General features: G+C 41.9%; 2 protein-coding genes across 2 annotated transcripts in view; one reads left to right on the top strand and one right to left on the bottom strand.

Moving 5' to 3' along the window:
• Positions 1-13,437, bottom strand: part of LOC126354158 (syntaxin-7) — a 65,628-nt gene extending 52,191 nt beyond the window's left edge. Inside the window, exon 1 of the mRNA XM_050003574.1 lies at positions 13,222-13,437. The gene's annotated coding sequence lies outside the window, so the exon portion shown is untranslated. The remainder of the gene's footprint in view (positions 1-13,221) is intronic.
• Positions 13,438-13,474: 37 nt separating this feature from the next.
• LOC126354157 (uridine diphosphate glucose pyrophosphatase NUDT14-like) overlaps positions 13,475-19,659 on the top strand; it is an 83,369-nt gene continuing 77,184 nt past the window's right edge. Inside the window, exon 1 of the mRNA XM_050003573.1 lies at positions 13,475-13,645. Within this exon, the coding sequence (XP_049859530.1) occupies positions 13,565-13,645 (81 nt within the window). The 5' untranslated portion in view covers positions 13,475-13,564. The remainder of the gene's footprint in view (positions 13,646-19,659) is intronic.

Here is a 19,659-nt window from a genome sequence, read left to right as displayed (position 1 = left end):
GTAGTATTTGCCAATAACTTGCAGGCTGCTCAAGGAGTCAGTACACAGGAGAAATGACTCACCTGGGCAGGAGCAGATGTGCTCAGGAGCACGAAGTACGGTCGACAGCTCTGCAGTGAAAACACTGCAGCCACCGGGCAAGGAGTGCTGTTCTATATGTCCTCCACGAACATAGGCAAAGCCAACTTGACCATCAGCCATCAAGGTAAACCACTTCATCACCCCGATACATGTCAGGAATTGAGAGGAAGTGGCAGCAGAGTGTTGTAAGGTTAACTGAGTCCTTAGGGCCATGTGAAAGATTCAGGCAAAGCCGCAGCCTAGGTGTACACCATGGAGGTGTACGTGAATGGACCTCAAGTACAGATGGTAAAGGGAAGGACTCCAGTTTAGACAGAAGGGATTGCACACAAACCGCAATTGTTAGTCCTGACCCAGCCGCCGATGTGGGAGACAGTCTGCCGCGGGTGGGAAAAGGAGATGGTAATTCGGATTTGCAGGAGAACTATGAATGTGTGCAACATTACTGGCAAGCAGTTGTGCATGCCTAACCTTCAAAGGAGGGACTCCGGCCTCCACCAGGACACTGGTCACCAAGCTCGTTCTAAAAGCTCCTGTCGCAGGGAGAACGCCACAGTGGTGCACTGAGTCTAGTAAACGCAATGCCAAGGGCACTGCCGAACCACAAACCAGACTCCCATAGTCAAGGTGGGATTGAAGGGCTCTCTAGAGCTGCAGCAGCATAGTGCAATCTGTTCCCCAATTGGTGTTGCTCAGGCAGTGGAGAGCACTGAGGCGCTGCCAGCATTTCCGCTTAAGCTGACGAAGGTGAGGTAGCCAAGCATTGAAAACCAGTCCTAAGAATCGATATGCCTTCACTACAGTGAGTGGACCATCAGTAAGATAAAGCTCCGGTTCCATATGAATGGTACAATGCCGACAGAAGTGCACGACACACGACTTCACAGCTGAAAACGAAGTCGTGAGCTAGAGCCCATGACTCCTCCATGTGAATGGCTCCCTGTAGGTGCCACTCAGCAACACCAGTACTAGAGGAGCAGTAAGAAATGCAGAAGTCATCCGTATACAGAGAAGGGGACACCGACAGCCCTACAGCTGCTGCTAGGCCATTAATGGCCACTAAAAATAGACACACACTCAGTGCTGAGCCCTGCGGGACTCCACTGTCCTGGATACGGATGGAATTATGGGAGGCACCAACTTGGACATGGAAAGTACAAAACGACAGGAAATTTTGGATAAAAATTGTGAGCGGGTCTTTGAGACCCCACTCGTATAATGTGGCAAGGATATGATGTTGCCAGGTCATGCCATACACTTTTTGTAAATCAAAAAAGATGGCAAATGGCAGACTCAAGGGGCACAAGATTATCAGTGGTAGAGCAACCCTGGCGGAAGCCACCCTGACATGGAGCCAGTAGGCCACATGACTAAGACCCAACCCAACCGCCAAAACACCATACATTCTCAACCGCCAACACACCATACGTTCCAGCAGCCTACAAAGAACATTGATGAGGCTAATGAGCCAATAGCTATCCACATCAAGCAGGTTTTTACTGGGTTTGAGCAATGGAATGATGGTGCTCTCCCACCATTGCAATGGAAAGACGCCATTGCACCAGATCCAGTTGAAGATGGCGAGGAGATGTTGCTTGTAGTCAGATGAGAGAAGTTTAATCATCTGACTGTGGATTCAATCTGGCCCAGGAGCTGTATCAGGGAAATGTGCCAGGACGTTGAGGAGCTCCCACTCTGTAAATGGGCTATTATAGGAGTCACTGTGGCGTGTAGTGAACGAAATCACTTTCCCTTCCAGCCGCTGTTTGAGAATGCAAAACGCTTGGGGGAGGGGGGGGGGGGGGGGGGGAGTAATTCTCCAGTGCAGAGGCACAAGCATAGTGCTCAGTAAAGTGTTCAGCAATCGTGTTTTAGTTGGTAGATAACACACCATTTATGCCAACACCGGGAACACCTGTTGGGGTCTGGTACCTGAAAACATGTTTGATCTTTGCCCAGACTTGGGAAGGTGACGTATGGCACCCAATCTCTCCCAACACTCCTACTTCCGTTGTTCGATAAGATGGTGAACATGGGCACGGAGCCATTTAATGGCTATGAGGTGCTCCAGGAAAGGATGCCGCTTATGCTGTTGTAGAGCTCACCAACACTCCTTAATTGCTTCAGTGACTGCCTTTCGCCGCAGGCACCCTAAAGAGCAATGAATCGCGTTTTCTGCAGCAGAAATGATAGTTGTAGTCACCTGCTCAACTATCACATCGATGTTACAGGTGGGGGGGAGACAGCATGGTGACAGGAGTGGTGACAGCAGAGATGAAAGTTTTTCCCAGTCTGCCTTGTCTAAAACACATCTGGGCAGGCAACTGTGGGCCTGTTGCTGGAGCAGTGACAGGAAGATGGGGAAGTGGTCACTACCACACAGGTCGTCAAGTGCTCTCCACTGGATAGATGCGAAAAGGCCAGGACTGCAAACCGAGAGATCAATGGCCGAATATGTACCATGTGCCACACTGAAATGTGTGGGGCACCAGTATTTAAGAGGCAGATGTCGAGTTGGGGCAGTAAATTTTCGATGTTTTTGCCTCAGACAGCAAGCATGGTGCCACAAGCCATGAGCATTAAAATCTCCAAAAAGTAAGAGAGGTTTAGGGAGTTGATCAATTATTGCAGCCAATGTGTTCAGGGGTACTGCACCATCTGGAGGAAGATATAAATTGCAGACAGTTATTTCCTGTGTCATCGTTATCCTGACAGCCACAGCTTCAAGAGGGGTTTGAAGGGGCACAGGTTCACTGCATACTGAGTTCAGGGCATAGACACAAACTCCACCTAACACTCGATTATAGTCGCTAAGATTCCTGTAATATCCCTTATAGCTGCGGAGGATAGGGTTCCACAACACGGTATCCTGGAGGGCAATGCAGAAGGCAGGTGTAAAGCTTAACAGTTACCATAGCTCAGCCAGGCAGTGGAAAAAACAGCCACAATTCCACTGGAGGATGAAATGGTCATGAGGCTGGGAAGGCACGGAACATTAAATGAGGCAGTTTATGCCTCAGGGTCTCCTGCTGCCACCGATTTATTTCCTGATCAGTTTGTAACCATGGTGTCTTAGGGTCTGGTGAGATCTAAGTCCTCAGCAGACGCCAGAATCTCCACCTCATGCTCAGAAGCAAAGCTTGTAGGTAGCACTGGTGTGAGTGCCACTGCAAGTCCCCTTGGTATTGAGGGTCTTCTTTTTGGATTTTTCTCACTGCTCCTTGGGTTTCTCTGGCTGGGAGGGCTTGACTGGGTCAGTCTCTGGGACTGAGGATGACCGTGGAGCTCTACGAACAGCTACTTTTGGACACTTCTACAACTGTTCTCATAGTGGCGGCATGAGAGAAGGCCATAGCCAAAGGATGTAGACACTCAAATTTCCTCTTAGCTTCAGTGTAGGTCAGTCGGTCCAGGGTCTTGTATTCCATTATTTTCCTTTCACACCGTAAAATCCTGCAGTCTGGCGAGCAAGGAGAATGATGCTCTCTGCAGTTGACACAGATGGGAGGAGGGGCACATGGAGTATTGGGATGTGATGGACATTCACAATCTTGACATATGACGCTGGAAGTACAGCGGGAAGACATATGGTCGAACTTCCAGCACCTAAAGCATTGCATAGGGGGAGGGACATATGGCTTTACATCATAGAGGTAGACCATCACCTTGACCTTCTCGGGCAAAATGTACACCTTGTCGCTCTTAGTTGGCACGCAGCTTGTCATCAGACCGAAAAAGAATTTCCCTGTGGAATGTAATACTCTGGACCATATTTAAGCCCTTATGGGGCACGATGGTAACAGAAACATCCCCCAGCTTGTCACAAGAGAGTAATGCCCATGACTGTGCAGAGGATGCTGTTTTTATCAAGACTGACCCTGAGCGCATTTTGGACAAGCCCTCCACCTCCCCAAACTTGTCTCTAAATGGTCTACAAAAAACTGTGGCTTCATCAATACAAATGTGTCCCCATCAGTTCTCATACATACAAGGTGCCGGGGTTAATAAGGTTCGCTGCCATCCTTAGCCTGACGTTCGTCCCATGGTGTTGCCAGGAAGGGGAATGAATTAGTGTCATACTTCCTTGCATTGTACTGAGACTTAGAACACTTAGAGACTGCTGGTGTTTGATAACCAGCAAGTGATGATGTGGTATGCTTGATTGCACGTCATCCACCCTGATGCCACCCACTCCAATCAGGGGGCTTCCCCATGGGTGCCACCCAGCTGCAGCAAAGGCCACCTGGCAGGATAGCCATTGCTGGGAGTCCAGATGCCCCAGGGTGACAGGCATCTACTTCTTGACATGTGTGGGGAGTTAACGTCACAGGCATCAGGAGAGCGATCCCCGTGTTGTCCGGGGGCTACAACCAACAGGGTACACGGCGGCCCCACCACAATGGACTGGCTACCATGCTGGATATCAGGTGCAAAAAAGTCCATGGTCATCGTCAGTGCAGAAAGCAGCACTGGATAGTGCATGGTGGAAAACACACCCAGGAAGGTTCCTCACTGAAGAGATGGAGGATGAGCACGACTGCAATGCGATGGCGAAAAAGTGGGCTACAGATCTCAAGGCACGATGGACACGATGTACCATGTAAGGTGCCCTTCCCCAACTGGCTTGCTCTTCGGTAAAAACAAACCCTACAGGGAACCATAGATAAAGGCCGAAACGTGAGACTCCTTGTAGTTGCCTCTTACTACAGGCAGTAATACCTCGGGCTTATTCTTACCCCCAGGGGTGAGGGCAGGGGGGTGGGGGAGGGGGCGGGGGGAGAGAGAGAGAGAGAGAGAGAGAGAGAGAGAGAGAGAGAGAGAGAGAGAGAGAGAGAGAGAGAGAGAGAGAGATTGTGACAATTTCTCAGTCAGCTGTGACTGCAACAGTTCTTTGGCGAAGTGTATAAAGTGTTCTTTTGCACTTCATCTAAAATAACTTTGTTACTGACATCTCAGTTAATCTAGAGCTAGAGGCCACTTTGAATGACTTACTGATAGAACAACAAAAAAAAGGAACAAAGATTGTTTTGTTAGCCAGGAAGATTTCATTACGCACCAGACCCCACAGTTTCTTCATATTGGCACCTCCAACCCTATTTAGTAGATTTTCCAATATTTTTATTGCAGTACATACATTGACTACACTTACATAAAAACTTCATATTTGCACCACAATACCAGTCTCATCATATTTCATGTCATGATTATATTTGAGGCAATGTTCAGCTACCTCTGATTTGCTTAGTTGTTTTAGTGGGCTGTATTGCTGATGTTCCTTGCATCTCTCCTCAACTGTTCTAATAGTCTGCCTCATGTAAGAAATGTCACATTCACATGGAATGTAATTTACACATGGCCTTTGTAGACCCAGATTGTCTTTAACATTGCAAGGAAGACTTCTCTTCTTTTCTAATGGGAAAGAAATACGCTGGGTTCCATGTTTCCAAAGAAGTCTATCAATCTTCTGGATATTGGGTCAGCATAAGGCAGTTAGCTAGTATTGCCTTCTCTTCCTCTGTCACAGTCTCAACCTATTTTTCTGGTGTTGTTAATTTTGACTGTAACACCTGCTCAGTTTGACAATCTGAGTACCCACTCCTTTGAAACACAATTATTAGGTATGCAAATCTTCGGTGAGGTTCTCCTTGTCTGAAAATGTTTAAGTTCTATGGACTAGTCTTTCACATAAAGTATATTTGTGATGAATGGTGATAGCTTGAGGCAAGAACATAGGTCAGTGTACATCAGTTTTCTATATACACTGTGATCCAATGACTTGTCAAGGGAAGATAGCTGACCCTCTTTCTCAAGTGTTTTCATTCCATGTTTCCAGATCACAAAAGCGCTGTCAGCATATCGATAGAAACACACTGGTGTGAATTTGGCAGATAGGACAGAGAGAGAAGGGATGTTCAAAGTGTCCCATATATCAGTTTGCCATGCTGGTGATAATGGACTTCCCATCACCACACCCTTGGTTCGTAAGTAAGAACTTCCTTTAAAAATTTCACTACAGTTAATTTTCTGCACATATATACAGCGTGATTCAAAAGGAATACCACAACTTTAAAAATGTGTATTTAATGAAAGAAACATAATATAACCTTCTGTTATACATCATTACAAAGAGTATTTAAAAAGGTTTTTTGTCACTCAAAAACAAGTTCAGAGATGTTCAATATGTCCCCCTCCAGACACTCGAGCAATATCAATCTGATACTCCAACTCTTTCCACACTCTCTGTAACATATCAGGCGTAACAGTTTGGATAGCTGCTGTTATTTCTCGTTTCAAATCATCAATGGTGGCTGGGATAGGTGGCCGAAACACCATATCTTTAACATACCCCCATAAGAAAAAATCGCAGGGGGTAAGATCAGGGCTTCTTGGAGGCCAGTGATGAAGTGCTCTGTCACGGGCTGCCTGGCGGCCGTCCAGAACTTTTCCCTTTGCACAAACACCCATTCTCTGTAAACTGTTTATACCAACGTTTAATACACCACCTATCAGGAGGTTTAACACCATACTTCGTTCAAAATGCATGCTGAAAAACTGTCGTCGATTCACTTCTGCCGTACTCAATAACACAAAAAGCTTTCTGTTGAGTGGTCGCCGTCTTAGCATCAACTGACACTGACGCCTAGTCAACAGCGCCTCAATCGAACAAATGTACAACTAAATGAAACTTTATAGCTCCCTTAGCTCAGCCTTTTGTTGTTGCAGAGTTTTAAATTCCTAAAGTTGTGGTATTCTTTTTGAATCACCCTGTATTATTAGCTTTTTATTCGCAGCTTCACCTGCAAATGCATGTCATATACATTTGTGAACACTGTAGGTGATCCAGTGGGGTGCAAGTGAGAGTGTACAGATAAGGTTGATCTTCACAAACCGAACCTACATCCTGCTCTGCCATAGATATAGATGCTGAGCATACCTTGCTCCAAATTTTCAGTTAAAAAAATTTTTCCCGCAGCCTTTACTTAGTCCAGATTTTTCCAGTTACATCACTGAAGTGTGATTTTGTAAGGTCTTCACAAGACACACATACAACTGCTACAATCTCTTCATTAAACTTAAAAAAATTGTGTTCCAGGTACAGATTTCTTCAGTTGTGAGAAACAGTTGGAAGACAGAGGCTGCCGGCCACTTCTCATATTTGTTTATTCATTCATATGGTGCATGAGATTGTCGCAGCATTTGTCAATTGTTTTACTTATTCATGGTTAAATTTAAGAAAAATAGCTTTTGTATAGCAGCAAATGCAGGCCATTATCTTTCCAATAGATGACACCTATTTCACCTGGTTTTCTGCAAAGATACTGGCTAGCCACCACTGCTTTGATAAATTGTTTCTGGTACAGACTGGTTAATTATCTTGTATACAGTACAAATTTATGAGAAATTTGTTTCAGTATCAGTTTTCTGTCAGCATTCAACAAATGCAAAGTCCATTTTGCCCAAAGTTTTTTTTAATAGTTGATTCTTCACATGAACTACACAATAAAAATCATAGGAGACCAAGAGATGAATACACTAAACAGATTCAGAAGGATGTAGGTTGCAGTAGGTACTGGGAGATGAAGCTTGCACAGGATAGAGTAGCATGGAGAGCTGCATCAAACCAGTCTCAGGACTGAAGACCACAACAACTCTTTTCTTCTGAAGAGTGTGATTTCCACTATTTCAAAGACACTTAACAGCCCATCAGACAACACAATATCTCTGATTGTAGGTCTGAGACATCCTATGTACCACTGTCAAGAGCACTACGACATATTTGAATTAAACCACACATTTTTTAACTGCTGTAAATGAAAGAGTGCACTCCCTATAAATCTTCTGAAACATTACTGTTGTGTAACAAGTAAGAGATCAAGAATTAACAGTTAGACCTTCCATCATAATGGGAGGCTGCAGGACTAAGAGGGACATGGATGAGACATTTCAAGCCAAATCAGGGTTGTAATTGTGAAGTTTATGGTGGCTCATTGAGATAAATGTCATTATTCTGAGAGTGTAAGGCCACATAAATATGATACTGATAGGTTTTTTGGCATGGACTATGGGGAGGATAATAAAGTGTTATTGTTGATGATGTTTATGGTACATATGTGCTAACTGTTTGTGCTGCACTTTAGGTCCCACATTACTCCAGCCAATATCATTAATCCTAGACCTCCAAATGGATCACTCTTCCTCTGTCACTTTAGCATGTTATTTTCTCTACTTTCTTGTGCCACGTGTACTTTTACCTCATCCTACCAACCCCTTCATTCTCTCTCTCTCTCTCTCTCTCTCTCTCTCTCTCTCTCTCTCTCTCTCTCCCCCTCCAGTTTGCACATACTAACCTAACTAATCTAGTCACTTCTGCTTCCCCCTTTCCTCATTCATATCCGCCCACTGACCTGCAATCCACATTATAGTTGTTTCATTTATTTCTATCTTTGATCTCAAGGTGTTTTCACTTCAATGCCAGTTCATTTTCGCCTGTCACTGTCAGCCCTGCGCCCTCAGGTTTCATCTTGTTTTCCCATACTTCAGCTGTTTGTGCTGTATGAGATTTTTCCCACATATTTTTGGTATATTTTCTTAAAAAATTTTGCACAGTTTTCTACATTATTTATGCATTTTTATCCTCCACCATGGATCCCTGCTCCTTCCATCTGTGCCAATACAGGAAAGTTTCCTGATATCTCCACAGAACCCAGTCCCACATTCTGTTCCTGCTTTGCTGCCTGGCTCATGGAATCCTTCCAAATAGTCATACTATCAAATTACCCACTTCTGGCAGCAACCCTTCCTTCCACACGACCTCCACCTATTCAGATTCTGCCAGGCCTTAACCCACACCAACCTAGTCCTGCAAAACCATGTAAATCAGGCCCAAACCTCCTTGCAGTACCTCCTCTCCAGCCATATTATCTGCTGTGCAATCCCAAATTCTTGTATCCCATCTCTCACACAAACTCTTGGTCTTCAGGAACTATAGCAGCCTCAAGAAACTCTCCAATCTGTTCAGCTCCTGAATGAAATTTTCACTCTGCAGCAGAGAGTGCGCTGAGGTGAAACTTCCTGGCAAATTAAAACTGTGTGCTGGACCAAGACTCAAACTCAGGACCTTCACCTTTCACGGGCAAGTGGTCTACTTTTGGCAGGGGCAAGTGCTCTACTTTTGACAGTAACTCATTTCCTACCTTCCAAACTTCACAGAATCTCTCCTGTGAAACTTGCACAATTAACACTCCCAGGAGAAAGAATATTGCAGCGATGTGGCTTAGCCTTAGCCTGGGGGTGTTGCCAGAATAATATTTCCACCATGCAATAGAACGCGGAAAAAAAAAAAAAAAAAAAAAAAAAAAAAAAATCCTCGAAGATTAAAACTGTTCACCACCTACTCTCGCCTCGGACTTCCACTATCCACCATCTCTACAACCGCCTCCAAACATCCTTCACAGCCCCTCAGAGCTGACAAAACTTATCTTGCAGACGTGCTGTATTTACAACACCTTCAAAAACTCCTTTCCGCCAACACATAGAATCCAGAACCTAAACAGACTTGAGACATAGTCATTAACCTTTCCTCCAAAAGCCTTAGTCCCACGGAAGTATCTGTCTTTTCCAAAAGACTTACTTTTGTCTCACTCCCAAACTAAATCATGCTGGACTTGTTAAATACCTTCTCTTTTTCTCCCAACCCCTATCACTGACACACTTTTGCCACCAATCCTACCCCTCAGACTCAACACAAAACCAGTGTTGAACCCTGCCTGACTCAGTTCATTCCTCCATCCGACTGTGATCCACCCCACAGCCCCCAGTTACCCCTCTTAGCCCCCCGGAATTTCTCAACCTTGAACCTTGCCTCACCATCATTCCCCAAATCCCTCAAAATGCAAGCTAACATTGCATCTGCACAAAGAACTGCAATCCACCACCTAAAAACTGACCCTGACCTTATAATCCTATCTGCTGATGAAGGTTTCACTACTATAGTTTTGAACCGCAAGGATTATGTGGTGGAAGGACTCCGCCAGCTGTCAAATTTGTGCATCTAGAAAACCTGTCACAGTGACCCCATTCCAGAAATCCAAGAGGATCTCTAATCTTTCCTCAAACCCTTATAAGCACTCCACAACCTCCTCCCAGAGTATATATCCCTCCTCACCCCTGCCACTCCCTGCACTCCTACCTTCTACATGCTTGTTAAAGTATATAAACCCAACCACCCAGGACTCCCCACTGTGGCTGGTTACTTTGCCCCTACATCTCTGCCCTTGTGGACCAAAACCTTCAGCCTGTAACATTTAACCTCTCCTCCTCTATAGAATACATCAACATTTCCTCCACCAGCTATCCAATGTTCCAGTTCCTTTACCACCAAACTCACTACTGTTGATACCACCTCCCTACACACTCAACACCCATGGCCTTGCTGCTATAAAACACTATATTTCCCCAATGCCTGACTTGCAACCTCATTCCCGGTCACTATGGCCAACTATATCCTCAACCACAATTACTTCAGCTTTGAATGTATAATCTACAAACAAATCTGCAGTACAGCAATGAGCACCCACACTGCACCATCCTATGCCAACCTATTCATTGATCATCTAGAGAACAACATACCTACATACCTCAGAACCTCAACATTATCTCCCCCATTCGCTTCACCTGGTCCTCATCAATCCAACAAGCCACCTAACACTATGTTGAACTCCATCTCAAAAACAGCTATATCAGCACCTCCAGCCATATCAAACATACCAACCACCAGCAATACCTCCACTTTGACAACTGCCACCAATTCCACAACAATAAGTTCCTTCTGTACAGCCTTGCCACCAGTACCCATCACATCCATAATGATAAGCAGTCTGTCTCAAAATATACCAAGGTTCTCACTGAAGCCTTCACAGAATAAAACTAGCCTCCCAATCTTGTACAGAAACAGATTTCCCACGTCTTATCTCTCCAATCACCCACCACCTCACAAAGTCCCATCATCTGGTCACAGACGTCATTCCCAAGCACTGCAGTAAATGAATAACATTCTCCGCCAGGGTTTCAACTACCTCTTGGTCATGCCCTGAAATGGGGAATGTCATACACACTATCCTTTCCACTGCCCCCACAATGGTATTCCACTGCCCATCAATCCAACCCAATATTCTCATTCATACCTACTCCACGCTAGCTCCCAACTTCTTGCCTAATGGCTCATATCCCTCTAAAACAGCTAGATGCAAGATCTGTCTCGAACAGCCTCCCACCACCAATAGTCTGGTCACAAGCATCACCTACCCCATCAATGGCAGGGCTATCTGTGAAACCAGTCACATGATCTACAAGCTAAGCTGCAATCCCTGTGCTGTGTTCCACATAAGCAGGACAACAAACAAGCTGTCTATCTGCATGAATGGCAACTGACGACCGTCACCACGAAACAGCTGGACCACCCAGTTGCTAAGCATGCTGCCCAACACGACGTCTTACATTTTAATGATTGCTTCGCAACCTGTTACATCTGGATCCTTCTTAACACCAGCTTTCTGAAGTGTGCAGTTGGGAACTCTCCCTGCAATATATCCTATGTTCCCATAACCCCTCTGGTCTCAACCTTCATTAGTCACTGTCCTCCATCCCCTTCCCTGTTCGTACTCCAGCACTACCCAGTACCAAGCCTTCTAGTCCGCCAAAGCACTGACAGACTTTTTACTTATCTCCTTTTCTGCTCCGACCCCCCTCCCCTGTCTAACCTCCCGACAGCACCTATCTGTCCTACCCTCTCACCAGCTCATCCATGTATGATCCCACAAGCAGCATTTTACCACCCCCCACCCCTAGCCTACTATCTGTACCCCTCCCTGCCCCAGCCTCCTCCTTACACCCACAGTCCAGATTGCTTCTCCCATCATGCACAGTTGCTTGCAGTCTGGCATCAGCAGCCAGAAACAGTGGTCATGTGTGTGAAAGTTGTACAAAGATCATGACATAGTTGTCACATTCAAAATGAAAGGAAAACCGAAATTAATGCCTCTCCAACATGTATGTCTCATGAAGTGCATAAGTTAGCCAGAACTGAACTGACAGACACTTGAAGACAGACCAACTATCCTGGGAAAGTCTAACGAAGTTTCAAGAACCAGCTTTAAATGGTGACTCTAGGAATACACTACAACCCCCTACTTATCACTCACATAGGGATTGTGAGGAAAGGATCAGAATAATTACAGCACAGATGCAATCAAATGATCTCTTCCTGTGCTCCAAATGTGGACAGAACGGGAAGAAATCCTAACAACTGGTACAATGGAACATACTCTCTCCCATACACAACACGGTGGTTTCCATAGTATGGATGTACATGTAGAAATTTGAGTGACGGCATGTGCATTGGTTTTGTTGAAGGAACTCTTACAACATTTACCACGAGCAATTTAGGCAAACAACAAAAAGGCCTTGCTCAAAACAGTAGAATGCGTATTTGAACTTAATACATCTACCAGGATTCAATATTTGAACCATTGCTGCATCTCAATGAATTTGATCAAAGGTGTCAGTAATTAAGGGGTGGCAGCAAAACCTGTGCACTACTTGATATTCTCGACAATATGACATACTTCTAATAAAACTGGTTTAGATCAAGTTGAATTTCCGATGAATTTTTTATGTATCGCTATGCTGATGCAATGATTTTCACTTCAAAACACGTATTTTTGCAGTCCTTATATGTTAAGGGGGATTGTAATAATGTTCTTCCTTGTGACATAACGCGCGCAGTCTACAGGATATACAGATACACCATGTGTCGATCACAAAGGTTTGAAATATTCATAAAGTACTTTGAATTACAGTCTATGTGTGTGAAAATTTGAATAACGCATTTGGATGAATATGACAACTGGCAAAATATCAATGTCTACCCTATTAATTACATCGCATTTCTCTGACAAGTGGACATTGCTAATAAATTATGACAGCTACAGTGTCATAGTCCAGTCCTTTTCAGTTGCTGGGAAAATGGAAACCACTAAAAGGATACTATGTCAGGAACGCTCTGAATAAGAATAATCGCTCGTCTTTTTATTCACATGTTCTGTGTGAATATCTCGTTAACAAACAGCTAATTAATATTACCTTCCCAGGCAGGTTAATTTACAGCATCAAATCCTCAACAACACTGTTCTTAAGTACACGCCGACGAAGTCTCTTAAAACATGAACGTTTTGACACCAAAACATTTCCCTCTCCCCTACTTGTCAACTTCTCTTCCCATCACAACATTCCACTCTACTTCCAATTCCTGCTTGCAGGCCGCACTGACAATCGATGTTTATAATATCGAAATATCGCAGCTGATTTTTTTTTTTTTTTTTTTCGATGAGTTGTGTCACGCGGTATTCCATCGAGTCGGGAGGAGTTTTGACTATCAACGTGGTGTGGAGCACTTGAAATCTATCGAAATAGCGCAAAGTGGACAATGCATAACATTAAGGATATAAGTTTCGAACCTCTAGTTCAATCCAACTATGTCAAACCTTTGAGAATGCTCTATACACAGGTATTTTTGACAAAAATATGGAAAGCAAAAAATAATTTGTTTCTCTGAGTAAAACAAAATTGGGTCTGACAAGTATGCTGAGGACGGAATGACAATAAATAACTTTATTTCAGTTTGCGAGTAGACCAACTTAGGTTGACAAATATCAAGAAATACGACACAGGAACTGTGTTGAACAGGCATCCAACTTTCCTTTAAACTGACATAGTTTGTTGCGGGTAGGCACTGTTTTGAATATTTAATTATAACTGTAGTTTATTTGGCGGTCAAAACGATAAATACAAGCAACAAGAAAGAATGAACTAGTCAACATTGCACATAGTAATGATTAAATTTCCCGCTACAAACTGATGGAATTAGAGGGAACATGCAACTACTACTCCGTCGCTTATACAACAAAATAGAACTGTACTCTGCCGAAATACTGTAACATTTATTCGTCATCGGTTCGTTGCACAAAATCGTTCGTCCGTTTCCCATCACATTGTCGCTATTATGGTATATAGTCGTGTAACTGTTTTGTACGTAGCATATTATTATTACTACTCTTTTGGGTTAAATACAAATGAAATAAGAATTTCCTGCCCTTTACAAACATTTTTATAGTTATTTCAGTGTTCTTGGAATCCACAATACTATGTGGACAAACAAACCAAAAGATGTTTGTTATTGCATGTATGAAACAGTCAGTGTATTGGTAAGTCTCAAAAGTTGTGTATGTGCTATAAATGAGGCTGCAATCCCTTGTTGTGATGTTATGAAGCTGCAAATTCCTATTTCAAAAAGTATTGCAATTTATTTTCAAAAATATAAGTATCTTATATATGTATTCTACAGATATTGTAAATAATCAAGCTCTCTGAACTGATTGCTATATAAAACAGCTATATAGACATTCTCGTAATACATTCATTGAAATGTGCTTATCTTTATTCATCCAAGGATCATATCACAATATAGGATCTGCCAATGTAATACAGTGCCTATCAATACACCAAAATATAGGACACAGTATACATAACATGCTTTAAGAGGGTATAACAGGTAGCCTACAGGTAATTAGATGGAAGAGCCAACCATTTGCCTTAGTGATCCAGAAAACCCCAAATCAGGATGATGGGACAAAGTTGCTGCATCTTCCTGAATATGAAGTCAGTGTCCTAGCAACTGCACTACCTCATTCAGTAATATCTATTGTGTAATGTTCCTTCATTTATACATAAATTGTTTCAAATAACTTGCAATATAAAATAGTTTCCTTCTTCACTGCCCACACACTGAAGAAACCTGCTGATGATGTCTGTACAGTTTATGCTGACTTGAAATTAAGGGGAGTTGGAATGCCCTATCCTGACAATGTTAAATTCAGTGACTTGGATTCGCTGTATTTCAGGAACCACTGTAGCCATTGACATGAAACTTTTACAGGATATGAAACTGTATGTTGTGAGTCTACTGAACTACAATACTTGCATTTCGGCCACTGCTTTCAGAAATACAATTGTTTAATCACACGGTTAAAATTTTGTGTACTTTTTTTTGTTCATTATCCTAAATAATTTTAATTATACGTATTTATATATTTTTATTTTATTTCAGTAGGCTCAGGACATTTATGTTATTACTCACTAAAAATTTGTATTTATTTATTTAGTCCTTCAAATCCTACATGTATAGAGCATATACAAGGATATTGGACATGTTTAGGTATTTACAAGATAAAATACAGTTTGTATTGCAATCCTAAGGACTAGATATTGAAGTAATTTAGCAAAGACTCATACATACAACAAACATTAGAGGCAACATACAAAGTAGAATATTCATAATGCATCTTTATTTTTGTTATTTGGCTTCTATGTACTCTTTCAGACTGTAAAAGCAATGATCAATTAAATATGTCTTTACTTCAGCCTTAAAACTACAGAGTTTACCTGCTGATTTAGTATGGTTAGGCAGATTATTGTAAATCCTTATCCCAGTATGTAGTGTGCCTTTTTGGCACAATGTCGTTCTCACCTGTGTCACGAAGGTCAGATTTTTGCCTTGTATTGTATGCATGTAAATCTTCATTTTTTAATAAGATATCTGGGTGTCTATCAATCAATATATTGTTTGATGAAAACTGATGTTTTGTAGATAAAAATGCAAAGAAGAGAAGAACTGACAGTTTTTTGAATATGGGTGTGCATGATTTCGTATTGTTTACCCTTTCAATAATTCTTAACATTCTCTCTTGCATCCTGAAAAGTTTAATATTTGTTGTTGCATTGCCCCAGAAGATTATGCCATATTTAATTACAGAATGCACATAGGAGTAGTATACATTTAACGGGCTGGCTTTGCTGCAACAAGTTTTTAAGATCCTTATCATGTAACAGGTTTTGCTTAGTTTTCTTTGCAAATATTCAATGTGTACCTCCCATTTTGTCTTGTTCTGGAGCCAGAGTCCCAGAAATTTTATGCTGTCAACACTTTCAAAAACTTTGTCCGTAAGTTCTATTTGTATGTTTGGGTTGCGTCTTTCTTTTACATTATAGAAGTTCAGTGCTACTGTCTTTTCTTTGTTTATAATTAGCCTGTTATAGCTGAACAACTGTTCTACACTGTTCATTGTTTGGATAGCTGAGTCTTTTAGTTTTTCTTCTGTTTTACCACTGATAAGGAAGCTTGTATCGTCTGAAAATTGGAGGGTAGTTTGGCAATACTTGTTGTACATAAGATCATTGACATAGAGGAGAAACACAGTGGGTCCTAATACTGATCCTTGAGGGACACTATTTTGAATACCCTACTCGAAGTGGTTTCTGAGATTTAGGGGAAAATGCAACAGAAAATGTAAATTTTCAGGAATTGCTTCTAAAGTTTCAAAAGAGTTTAGCTCACTTAATATATGCCTTATTTTTATTTATTTTTAGTCACTCAGAAGCACCCTGCACAATACTGTATATTATCCTCCTGATCTTTTTCCAAGTTTATTTCTTCTTTCTGGACTTCTTAGTGGCCAACTGTGCTGCATACTCTGATTTACCAATGTGTACTTTGTCCGCCCGTTCAAGTTCTCTAATGCAGTTTGCTCCAGGATTAATTCCCATATGCTGTAGCACTTTTACCCTACCAGTGTTACCATCATTAAAAGCAATAACAGCATTACTGACCCCCCCTTACCCCTTCCTACTTTAGTGTCTTCATTCCAACAAAAACATTTTTTGGCAATCGAGTCCATACGAGATTATTGAATGACGCATTGGGATTTTGAGTCTGACCATGCAGACACTTCTTCAGCAATTCAGAATTTACCAGGTCTCTGTAAACAGGTTTTATGGTATCCATAACTGCTGCTGGGATGGTATATTTATGGCTGTATGATCTGTTTGAGTACTGGGCATTGTGGTAATTGCACCATGAATCAGGCCCAGGTGCGCAAAGGTGGTGTACTAGTTTTTCATCATTGGACAGGCTGTGGAAGAAGGTAGCCCATATTGCCTGCTTCATTTTCAAGTCCTCAGTGTTATTTATAATGGCTACCCCATTATATTGTTGTAGTTCATTAACCATTTTTGTGTCAGCCTGCCTCTTATGGTTTTTACCATAAGAAAGTTTTTGTCGTTCAAACTTTGTTTCAACTTCCTCAACCTGGTGCCCATCATCTTCTGGGCATGACCAATACAAACAGGAAATTTAACCTTTGTAACACACCAATCCACAATAAAATTCTTCCCATTTTTATTTGGAAAACTGCAAATTTAATAATCAGATACAAATCTGAAAATATGAAAAAAAACTCTTCTAACTCCCCTTAAATCATAGTTCCACTCTTTATCGGTGCTACTCTCACTAAGACACCCACCAATGACTCGTGGACTGATAACATGCTACTATGCTCCCTTGCCTCAATTCTGTACTCCAAATTACTGCCCACCTGAAAATCTAAGCCAGGGAACATTACTATCATGCGTTAGACATCTTGACGCATGATTCTTGTGAAATCACTAAGTCATAACCGTGTACTGAAATATGTCAAAGTGCTGTAGTTATCCCCTTTTATTACTGTCCACTTCTCTGAGTAAACTAAGTAATCTTTAATTGTGTAATATGCATTACTTGTGAATAACATTTGACCTTCCCATGTGAAGAAATGTTTTTAAGTTATCTTTTTCACTTCCTTTGGCAATTTATTATACAGTTCTACCCCTCTGATATAAAATGCTGTTTTGAGTTTTTTGTTTCTTTTTCATGAGTAAATGTTACTCCAAAATAGCTCTTCTTCCATTATTATGTAAAGAAATATTAGTGCAGTAGTTACAGATTGGTGTACGTACTTACTTGCCGCAAGAAGGATACCCAATTTCCATGTTTTTGTGCCTTTAAACCATACTACCTAAAGTTCAACACAGAAGGACAAAATGTAGGCACATCAGCTGACACTACATTTTTAGTAGTCTGTTGTTGACTGTAATTGACACATTGTGCTAGATTTTATTTCTAAGCCTACATGTATATTAACTGCATGGTGGGGTCATTTTCACTTTATACTTAGCAGTCTTTGCATTTAATATTCCTCCCCGGCATGGCACCAAATATCCAACACTGCAGAGTATTCAACAAATAGGTTAATGTTTGTGTTTGGATTGTGAAACCTGGATTCCTGAGCTAGTGAGTTGTCAGTACTGTTAAGAAGTCTATCTGTTACTGTAAAATCGTGCATGCTTTGGATAAGATTAAGCAAAAATTTTCTTGCATGTTGGACTTGGATCATAAGGAAGATACAATCCCCTGTGAAACCTGCTTTTAATAACAGGGTGTATATATGCCAAGTAGTAGTTGGATGTTGACAGTCATTAACCAGCAACTTCTAGAACACTATCCCCTGCAACATGTAAGTGAGATTTGCTCAGGGGTTCTACTCAACTTGATCATCATTCTCATTGCTATACACTGGAGAAGAAATGCAATGAGGAGCCAGAATATTAGGATCATTGTCGGGTCAACCAAAGCGTCCGATTCCACCCATCTGCTTTGACCCATGACATAAGGGTATTGTGGTGTGCGACAAAATTAAGGCGTGCAGTTTATGAGCTGGTTGTGTTTGTACATGTTGTATTTGATGGCGTCGTGTGTGTGTGTGTGTGTGTGTGTGTGTGTGTGTGTGTGTGTGTGTGTGTGTTTGGGATGGCCAACCTACTTCACAGCGCCAAAATTTGTTGGTGGTAATTAATTATTTTTTTTGTCTATTTTTCTCGAGTTGTAATGTTTCATGTATTTATTGTTTATCGAATGTGTTAGTTTACATAGGGATTACAATTGATTTTTTGAGGTGTTGTGGTTTTGGTTCTGTTTTTCGTAGTTGAAAGTGTTGGTGTTTTCATATCAGTAGTTACGGATGACCTAAATAGGTCAAGGTAAATGACCGATTACAATTTTCGTACAGTTTAATATGCGAGTATTGGTGTTTTGGTATTGTCAGCTGTGGTCAAAGGAATTGTCTGTTTCCATTCTCCGTAGTTTTTGCTGTAAGTGTTGGTGTTTAGGTATCGTCAGCTATGGTTGACCTATATAGGTCTAGGGAGGTGTCCAATTCCTGTATATTTTTGTAATTTTTATTTTGTTCATAATGTTGTGTGTTTTACGATTGTGGTTGTTGGTTTTTCTTTTTTTTAAAAAAAGAAAAGCTTGCTTGTCGCTAAAACCCACAGTTTCCCAGTTGTCCCATTAGTGCGGTTTTATTTTTGGAGGGCGATGTTATTGTCTTATTTATATGTGTTTTCGTGTTTTTTGCCGTGTGTATGTAGTGACATCATAGGGGCCATATTGGAGACGCTTAGAGTAGCCATTTCCACCATATTGATGACGTCATGGGTCAAAGCAGATGGGTGGAATCGGACACTTCCGTAATCCCAGCTCCAGACCCACAAACCACTGACTCATAGTTTATAGGAATTGTGTGACCTATGCATAGTCATCTGGTGAGACATAACTTTGGAAACCCATTAAGGACTTGTCAACTCCATGCA

This window comes from Schistocerca gregaria, chromosome 3, assembly GCF_023897955.1.
Source record: "Schistocerca gregaria isolate iqSchGreg1 chromosome 3, iqSchGreg1.2, whole genome shotgun sequence".
Taxonomy (NCBI): domain Eukaryota; kingdom Metazoa; phylum Arthropoda; class Insecta; order Orthoptera; family Acrididae; genus Schistocerca; species Schistocerca gregaria.
The sequence above is the reverse complement of the archived record's forward strand: the minus strand, read 5'-3'. Positions and strand labels throughout refer to the sequence as shown.